We start from the raw sequence: 10309 nt of genomic DNA on the forward strand, positions 1-10309 counted from the left end.
CCCCCTCCAAACCCAACAGGAAGTCCGCCATTTGAAGGTTTGTGGCCATTTTTGGCGATGTGTGACCCTGCTGCCAAACTTTTCACGCCTCGCATACGTCATCGGATTGAGCTGAAATTCGCCGTGTCCACTCAGGACACCATAGGGAATAGACGCATTCCAAAACTCTTACAAAAGTCTGACGGTGGTGGCCGGGGCGTGGCCTCAAAGTTTGACCATTTCTGAGGACACAGAAAGTCTCTATAACTTCTTCGTTTTCTGTCCGATCTGTACGAAATGTCACATGTATGATCAGAGTCTGACCCTAAACACATCTATACAACAATATTGAGGCTTTGACAGAGCGCCACCTACTGGCTACACAAAATGTTGTGTTTTCATAGGTTTTTCTGCCTGCCCCCCTGGCCTGTTTTGTAGGAGGGTCATGAAAATTGGTACACATGTGTATCACCCCAAGATGCACAAAAAAGTCTCTTGGACCCCCCCTCCAAACCCAACAGGAAGTCCGCAATTTTGAAATTTCTGTTAATTTTTGGCGATTTTGTGACCCTCCTACAAAACTTTTCACGCCTCGCATACTTCATCCAAATGAGCTAAAATCACTGGTCCACTCAGGACACCATAGGGAATAGACGCATTCAAAAACTCTTACAAAAGTCTACGGTGTGGTGGGGGGCGTGGCCTCAAAGTTGACCATGTCGCCATTACAAAGGAACTCACTGTATTTATTGCCCTAATGCATAGCCCCGCTGGCCAGTTTGACACAGGATCATGAGAATTAGCACACATGTGTATCACCCCAAGACGCACAAAAAAGTCTCTTGGACCCCCCCTCCAAACCCAACAGGAAGTCCACCATTTTTGACTTTTGTGGCCATTTTTTGCCTATTTGTGACCCTGCTTCAAAACTTTTCACGCCTCACATACTTCATGCAAGTATGTCTGAGGAACCTCTCTCTGTATCCAGGAAGTGACGGTGGGGACCTAATGGGGTCGAAACAAGTCGATGGAGGTCGTCCCGTCTCTACAAGGAAAAAAAACGAAGGAAAAAAAAGTTGGGTGGAAGAGGAGAGGTGCGTCCAGCTGCGCAGCAAAACATCAAGATGCACAGGAAAATGGAGGAGTCGGCCTTCAAAGTAAGAGTGTGCAGATATGTTAAATTTGTGAAGGGTAAGAACAGGCTTACAAAAGGGCTACGTTTCTAGTGGTGACCTTTGTTTGAAACAAGTTAAAAACACAAATTAGCCCCTTAATCGATCAAGCTACCTGTGATATGTTAAAAAGATCACAATGTCTGATCACATTCAGTGGTCACAATCAAGAAACTTCTAAACTGAATTATGGGTAAATGGGCCCCTGGCACAGCAAGGTGTACACAATCCCATTTTTCTAGTATGTGAGCCATGAAACAGAATGTCATGTTTATAATCTCTGGGACTATTTTGTGGCACACATTTTTGTTTTGTTTGTTTTTATTCTGTGTGTCTTTTTGGTCATTTTATACCTGCTTTTGTTTATTTGTCATCTCCCTTACCTTCTTTTTGGCCTGTTTTTGCCCCTTGCGAAATAATTGACTGTATTTGTAGTCTTTTGTGGCTGTTTTGGCTGTTCTGAGACTCCCGGAATTTTTAGTTCATCTGAGGGCTTTTATTTTGAAGAAGCTAACCGGAACTTGTGCGCAGACTCCGTCCCGTTTGTCTGTACTGTGTGTCTGTGGGAAGGTGGTCCTCCTAGTCGAAAAACACCGTCCAGGAAAGCGACGGACGGGGGTAACTTTACATGCTCATGTACACTACCTTCACACCTTTAAAAGTCTACAAACCACTAAACTCCGGGGCTGACAGACAGAATCTCCAACAAAGGCCGTAATGGATTGGTCGTGTTTGTCCTCGGGAGTAAAGTTGGGAAAGGAGGTAAAAATGGAGAGCCTAGCTGAGTGAGAGTGGGGTGAGGAGGCTGGATTTGGCAAAAGTTGGGAGTCCTGCCCTGCTGCTAACTAGCAGGCTAGTAACTAGCAGGCTAGTTAGCATGCTCAGAAACCTGGCTGTCTCGGGTACGTTTGAATTCGAGATTTAAAGTTGCCTTTGCACTTTTAATTTAAGATATTGTGTATTATGTTACTATGTGATGAAACAAGAGTAAAAAAAAATAACTTTTAGTCCTAAAGAAACATTAAGATAAGTAGGGCCTTAGCTTTTTATTTTAAATAAAGTTGAATACAGATCTGTAGATGAATGTATTCATTTCTTTAAGCTGTAGAGTAGTTTTAGGTGTGTTGCAATAAGATTAATATTTAGTGCATAAACCTTTTAACAATACATGAAGCAGACTTCCAGCTCAGATATAAGTGACCATCTGTGGCAGTGCTGTTATTATTCACAGCAGTTTTCTTGCCCATTTGAAAACATGTCTGGATAGCTTTAAACACATTTTGGCTGAAAGGCTCACAATATGGCCTTATACAGAAACCTTCAGTCCTAAAACAAGCCTGTTGCTGTTATTACTGCATGGTTTAAATTTTTATGTTATCTGATAAATATGAACATAAACACATATTTCATTTTGCATTTCATAGCTTCCCTCTGCTCTTCTGCAGCTTGTGATTTCCCCAGATGAGCTGCTTTAGCTGTGGCAACACTGTCGCTGACATTACAGCTTTCCCAATGGATCCAAGTGTTGTTGATTTTCTTATTTGCTGTGCAAGTTCTCTATAATTCCCAGTGGTACATTTCTACGAAAGGCACCCACTTTTAAACTTCTTTAAGAGGAGCTGGATGCCTGTAGCAGAGCATCCTTCCTGATCAATCATTTTTGTATCCATCACATCCATACTGACTCTACTCTGCAGTTTTCTCTGTGAATTGCAGAGATGGGACCTTAGTGGGGTCCTCGAGGGGTCTTACCTCTAGCAGCCAACTGTGTGCAAAAACCTGGGGTACAGAAGACAATCAGCGCTCGCTGAAGGACAAAATTGTGCAAATGTATTCATGAAGTCTTTGGAGTTTTTCAGATTAGATTTAGTTGTATTCACGAACTTTGCCTGCTGATGCCAGCACATTGGTACCTGTGTGGGTGTAATCAGCTTTCTTCACAAGCCCTTTGTCTGAGTGTGGATACAGCCTGGATATTGGATGTCCTGAGTGTGTGGAATCAGCTGTTGCGGTGATGAGGCAGGGCTCCTGGTGGCCTGTGTGGCTGGCTGGGCAGTGGCCCAAGGTGATGTGATGTGATGGGGTGCCGGAACAGTAAGGTCCTCCCTGAGCCTCCAGGGGATGTTCAGCTGGACCTTGTCAAAAAGGTCAGTTGTGACTGTAATAATGACTAGATTTTGTTTTTAGTATTGTAGTTCACTTCTTGTATGCATGAACATGTGTTTATATATTTTCCAGGTTGATCCTCTCCAACCTCCTCAGACAGATATCTATAAACACTTCATACGAGGGGATGGCACTGGAAGCAAGATGGGTGTGGCTGGTGGAGGGGCGAGTGACAAGGCAGAAGTCACCTCCCCGTATCAAGCCCAGGCACAAGCTGCCACTCCCACTGCCTCGGGCCAGGCCCCAAAGGACCCATCTGAACTATCAGACCCTCAACGGAAGAAGGTGGCAAAATACCGGGCTAAGTTTGACCCCCGGGTCACAGCAAAGTATGACATCAAAGCTCTGATAGGCCGTGGGAGTTTTAGCCGAGTTGTTCGCGTGGAGCACAAAAGCACGAGGCAGCCGTATGCCATCAAGATGATTGAGACACGTTACCGAGAAGGGAGGGAGGTGTGCGAATCAGAGCTGTGTGTGCTGCGTCGTGTTCGTCATACCAATATAATCAGCTGATGGAGGTGTTTGAGACGGCGGACGTGTCTACATGGTCATGGAGCTCGCCACCGGAGGAGAGCTCTTTGACCGGATTCATCGCTCGCGGCTCCTTTACCAGAGCGAGGATGCCACCCGGGTGCTGCAAATGGTGCTGGATGGTGTCAAGTATCTTCACACTTTGGGAATCACTCACCGAGACCTGAAGCCTGAGAACCTGCTGTACTACCACCCTGGAGCTGATTCCAAGATCATCATCACTGACTTTGGTTTGGCAAGTAGCAGAAAAAAGGGAGACGAGTGTCTGATGAAGACCACCTGTGGCACACCAGAGTACATCGCCCCAGAAATACTGGTGCGGAAGCCCTATACAAATGCAGTAGACATGTGGGCACTTGGGGTGATATCGTACATCCTGCTTAGTGGAACCATGCCCTTTGAGGACGACAACCGCATGAGGCTCTACCGACAGATCCTAAAGGGGAAGTACAGTTTCTCTGGAGAGGTGAGGAGTTAGATTTGGTCTTCTTACCACAGATTTGAAAGACATTCCTCACCACTGCATGAGGCTTTGTCAACAGATTTCTAAGAAGTCAGCTTTCCTCCATGAGATGACATAGTTTTAAGAGGACACGATTTTTTAAGTAACCCTTCGCTTGTCTCTCCTAACTCTTCTGATCTCTTATTTAAACTGCTGTCTGCTCTCATGCATGTATCTTTTCTTAATCAATATGTTCTCTTTGCAAGTGTGTGCACACTTATTTGCATACATGTAGTTAGAAGAATGCTGAGCAGCCTGTTCCTTTGTTGCACAGTGTGGGATGTTAATGTTGTCCTTGGTTAATGTTTGCCCAATACTGCCACAGCAGCAATAATAACAGCTGAGTAGTTTTGTAATATTTAATGAGACACTGTTGAATCATCTCAGGGATTTGTCCAGATTTTCTTTTCTTTAAGTGTCTGACAGGTAAGTTAAGTTATACCTGACACTTTTAATAATTGAAATAACTTACAAAGCCAGTATTTTAGCTGAGGTCTGCAAGTATTGAAGCTGAGCTGAGTATGAAGAGCAGAATGTCCAGAGTGCATTAAAGGATGTTGCTGTAGCTGAGTTTGCCAGCATCAATACAGACTATAACCCCAAAATAGGAAGGGAAAAGAACCCCATATGCATGGGCTCCAAAATATGTCGATATCTAGAGAAATATTTTTTTTCCATTAACGTATGCTTTTGTATTCTGCGCAAATCACCTTAGATGTGAGATGAAACATTCAGCTCTGTTTAGTTCTGATATAACACTACTGTTGTAGCCAAAGCTAAAAATAAATAGCTTGTCATTTAAAACTCAGATGTAAACAATTATCTTAGCTCTGTTCTCCTATTTATTCTTGTTTGCTCTCAAGCCAATATCAGTTTAAACATGGATGGAATGGATGCTAGCACTCTGGCACTGCCAAGATGGAAATGGTTGGGGAGGACACACTAAACTTTTAAACTGTGCTGAAATCTAAAAGAGTAGTTTCAGGATTTTATTTACATTGCTTTTAAGTGCTTTTAAGTGCTTTAAGTCGGTATATAAAATAAGCCTGCAGAGGTTGCAGGATTGTGTATCAAGAGAATCCTCATACAGCAGATTAATTAAAACTAAACTGGCCCTTGTGGTCCGAGTGTAACTTTGGGTGATACTACCTCAATGTAGCTTCAGCCTTGGCTTAACCTTTAAGCAAACAACTTCATTCTTGAGGGGCTGTATGGAGAGAAGGACATTTTTTTTCTTTTCTCTATTATATTATGGCCACATCAATTTGTTTTTTTAAAAAGAATAAAATCCTGAAACTACTCTTTTAGAAATGCCTGTCCTAATGGGAGGAGCTGTGGTAGAGCAGGCTTGAATGCTCTTCCCTTTGGGACACTTTTCTTTACAGCTGTGATAAATAATGTTCACATTTACAGCTGCAGTTCAGGAAGTACCGTAATCATGGTCCAGACATTGTTGTAGTTGGGAGAGAAATGTATGTCGTAGGGTTATATATGTGTTGTGTATCTTTAGCCAACACTGGTGATTTACCTGCTTTGTGAGAAGAAGGGGAGGCAGTTGTCTACTGGGAGACTGAAAACACAGCTGGTTGCCAAGCAGGACATTATGTACTGTGTGTGTGTGTGTTTGTGTGCAAAGGCATGCAGCATTAATATTACCAATTCCTGTCTAAGTAGGGGGTAGATTTTGACTCGTGCTAAATACAGTCCTTGTATCAGAAAGTCACCAGCTGTTACAGAGCTGCTTCAGAACACATGAAATGTACACAAGCAGGGGCACAAATTCTTTAACCTCTGACATATAAAATATCTGGAAGGTAATTAAGTCAAAATGTGTAACTCAGCAGTACTTGCAGTTTAATTCCCTTGCTAAAGCTGCAGATTCTTGCTTTTGTGCTTCTACTGCCATCTGGTGTTTAGTGGATAAAACATGCAGCTTTTAGGAAACCTAACCTTTAGCAGCTTAAATAACAATTATGTTTTTGCTGTTATTGATCTTGGGGTAAGAAATGTTCAACTTTTTTTAGCTGTTTGTTAATTACAATCTTTTCTGTGGTCTCAGCCATGGCCCAGTGTGTCCAACCTGGCCAAAGACTTTGTAGAGCGTATTCTGACGGTGGACCCAAGCGAGCGGCTGACAGCTGGCCAGGCCCTTAAACACCCGTGGATCGTCACCATGGCAGCCTCGTCATCCATGAAGAACCTGCAGCGCTGTATATCTCAGAACCTCCTCAAACGGGCGTCCTCACGCTGCCACAGCACAAAGTCAGCTCAGTCCACCCGCTCCAGCCGCTCCACCAAATCCAACAAGGCCCGGCGTGTGCGAGAAAAAGAGCTGCGTGAGCTGAACCGCCGCTATCAGCAGCAGTACAATGGTTGAAACACAGACTGACAGCCAACTACCACAAAAGACCTTTCTCTTTTAGGGGAAACAATGACTGACTTTTACAATGACTCCCATCATTGTAAGTTCTTGCCAGTGTTAGAGGCCAAAATGGCAAAATGACCAATGATTGCCTTTAAAACAGGTACAATGACTTGACTGAGGGCTACAAAAGAATCTAAATAGCAGCTGCTGCCATGGAGTGTGTATGACAAGTCAAATAGACCAACCATTGAACTCCAATGGGAGCATGTTCCTAATGTGAACACACCAGTGCAGTGTTGTGCTGAAACAGTTACATCATCTCTCCATCCATTCATTCACCACATATGTTTAGCAGGATGGTCCCTTCCACTCCTTCCTTTATTTTCCTTTAGTCTCTGTGTCGCTTCATATTTATTTATTATTGTTGACTCTCCATTCAAATGGTCACTAGATGATGACCTTCCACACGGATCTGTTGAACAGAGTTCTGGATGCTGAAGAAGAGGTGGAATCAAGTTCCTCTCGTTCATGTCTGATTGAAATTGCTGTGAATTTATTATTGTATTAACTATACAGACCTTGTCTTAAAGATGTGGGCAATCATATCACACTGCAAACACAACCACACCCTTGAAGGCCAAAAATGAAGGCATAGTTTTTAGTCACTTCTAAGCTTATCTGATCTTGCCATTTTTGCTTTATGAAAAGATTGTGAAGCTGTTGTTTGTCAGTCGATGTATTGTGCTTGACAGTATTAGGTCACACAGACAAGTGATTTTTCTTCCCTTATGAAGTAACAGCTATGAGCCTGCCCTGTTGCATAGAAGTGATTCATTTGTAGTAGCTGCTCAGGTTTCACCAGCTCTTTGGAAGTCCAAACTTGTTATAATGTAACACCTTTTACATTATACAGAAAGGCAGCCAGTCTTTGCCATCTCAGCCAAAAACACCATCTGTCAACTAGTCCAACCAGCTAACTTGCTAATTGACGTAACTAACTAGTTATTACTTGACTTATTGCCAAGGTGTAGGTGTAGGTGACATGCATCAATATATAAAGGAAGCTTAACAGTTTTAAATGTAAAACAGTGTACTTCTTGTAAGTATTATGCTTAGAAGTCCATACGTACACCAAGTTGTGCACTCACTCTTAATGATGGTAGCAAAGCACTTGCCAGCTAACCTGCTAGCTAGCATTTTGTGCTTTTTAATTATGGCAGGCCCAATAGACTGTAGCTTCTCTCTAACAACTCAAACTGCCCCATCTTCCCGTTGACCTTTTGCTCTTTGTCCCTCTTCCTCTGCTTCAGTGCCAAATATGGTGACCATTAGGAGGAGGAAGTGGCCTTTGTTCCACAAGCAACACTACAGTGCACTACCCAGGTGCACATAGTGCACAGCATGTCATGACCCAAAATCTTAGCTGGGTTAGCATTTTCACTCATTAAAACTGCATGAATGCTACATGAGCATTGAAGTGTGAAGACAACAGCAAAGGATGATAAGATAGCTTTGCTCCATATGGTTAAATTGTTGGAAGGCTGTGATGCTGGATGCTAGAATGGTAAAAATGAATTTATCTGAAAGTAACTACAGTTTTCTATTCTCACAAATCTGGTCAAAATATCATGAACTGCAGCTAGAATGCACTTCTGAAGTCTGAGCTACCATTTGCTACTGTAACATCTACTTTCAGTTGGTATACACTCCGAGTAATTATAGGGTACTTGTAATTATTTGTGTGAATGGTAGTAGAATACTATCCACACAGGAAATCCACAGCAAATATTTATTAGCTGGGGGAGGAGGGGATGGCAGTGCTGGCAGAGTGCAGTAATGTGTCTTAAATTACAATATTATCAACCAAGTACATACAGTTTGTAAATCTGGTGGTACAGAGCGATGCCCCCCCCCCCCCCCCTTCTTCTTGTTTTTTGCTGTGATCTGACCCACAGTTAAAGGTGTGCTGTTGTTGTGAACTTTGTATAATGTACTGGAAATCCTATTGAGCCATGTCACCTGACCTCAGTTCTTTCTTTCTCTTGTTTTTTTTGTTGTTGCCATTTTTCTGACATGACACTTTCTCTTATGGTTTATTTTTCTTTCTTCCTTATTGCTATTGACTGTCCTGATATGTCACCTCCTGTGAGTAAATTGCTTACACCTGTAAGACCTTAAGTGAGACTTTCATTAGAACTGGTAGTGGTGCCCTCAAATCTTCACTCCACCTACTGATGATATGTCTCAAATACACCCTCTGCAGGCTTTGGACATATTTAAAGCAGCTGTAGTCAGATTTTGGTAAAGGTGTCCTGCATCATGCAGGTATTATTTTAATGAATTTCATCAGGAGAGTAGTATCTACATGAATTGAGATATTACGGTTAATAAAAATCATTTGGAGGAATTGTAATTGAATTAGTCAGCAGCAGTGTTGAGTGCCTATCATGTTCTGTATTTAATGAATAACCAAATCAGTTTGATTTTCACAATGTCAGCATGTGTTGTAAGTGTGTTTCCTGTTTTTATATATCTCTGTGATTTTTATATAAATGCTGTCTTCCTAAATGAAGTAGCCAACTCAACATTGTTACCTGAACCAGTTGTGTTAAAAGACGATAATACTTTGATTCCTGTATCATTAATTTTTTTTAATGTCTTCAAAACAGTGAGCTGTGTGTGCCAATAAAGCACTCAAACCTGCTTCTTTGCATTTGCACAGTGTCCACAACGATCTGATTAAACGGTAGGCTTTGCTGCAAATTGCTACATAATCTAAATGAAAGTTGTGACATGCAGCAAAGACTTAGTCTTTTTTAGTTCTCTGTTTCAGGGTCACCACCAAACACCTAACGGCACTCCATGTCATTCTTGTAAACAAGACATCTTGTGGGAATTTTACAAGGGCACAAAAGTTTGAGGATAAATTAAGAATTTGGAGGTCAAAAAAGCAAAAACACAAGACACATTTTTACCCATAGGAAACTATAGGCTAGGCTTGATGCTGTATTTTACATATGTGAAGTCTCATTTCAGGAACACTGAGCTGTAAATGACAGAAAAGGACACTCACTCATCACTGCTTCGCCACCAAGAGGTCCAGCGGGTCATCTAGGACTTTTTTCTGCTCTGTCCAGCAGTGGGTTCAGACAGCAACCTTACCTGTCTATAAGCTGCAGCCACATAGCTCTTCCAGCAGGCACAGCAGGGTTCAAACAATACATTTTCCTTTGGACATTCTTGAGGTCAACTCAAAGAAATTAAAAAAGTTATTTATTTATTTTAAATTAATCTAAAATCAGATTAATGTATGGTTGGCATTCATGCTCTTGAATTTTCATGGACCTTCTTTTGTCTTGCTGAGCTTTGTGGGCCTTGTTATTTTACACAGGGTTGGTGTGTACTGCTGCCACAGATTCTGGTGTGTATTCTGACAGTAGAATAGCGCCCACTGTGGGTGAAAATGCAGCATTGACTGTGAGGCTGCATTTAGGCCTGTTGGGTTGCCAGGTTTAGTAGAAAGCTTCACACACCCTGACTAAAGGTTTATTTGAAAAGGGTAAGAAAGTATCATCGACTATAGTGTCAGTTATG

At 42.2% G+C, this 10309-nt stretch overlaps 1 protein-coding gene across 1 annotated transcript; it reads left to right on the plus strand.

Annotated features, from left to right (window-relative positions):
• The first annotated feature begins 1570 nt into the window (after positions 1 to 1570).
• Positions 1571 to 9418, plus strand: LOC114429584 (serine/threonine-protein kinase H1 homolog). Its single transcript, XM_028398319.1, is given in 5 exon segments — positions 1571 to 3298; positions 3390 to 3819; positions 3822 to 3848; positions 3851 to 4314; positions 6410 to 9418. Coding segments are annotated over 5 exon segments (1308 nt in total). The 5' UTR covers positions 1571 to 3229; the 3' UTR covers positions 6728 to 9418.
• Positions 9419 to 10309: the final 891 nt, after the last annotated feature.

This window comes from Parambassis ranga, unplaced genomic scaffold, assembly GCF_900634625.1.
Source record: "Parambassis ranga unplaced genomic scaffold, fParRan2.1 scaffold_160_arrow_ctg1, whole genome shotgun sequence".
NCBI classification, from domain to species: domain Eukaryota; kingdom Metazoa; phylum Chordata; class Actinopteri; family Ambassidae; genus Parambassis; species Parambassis ranga.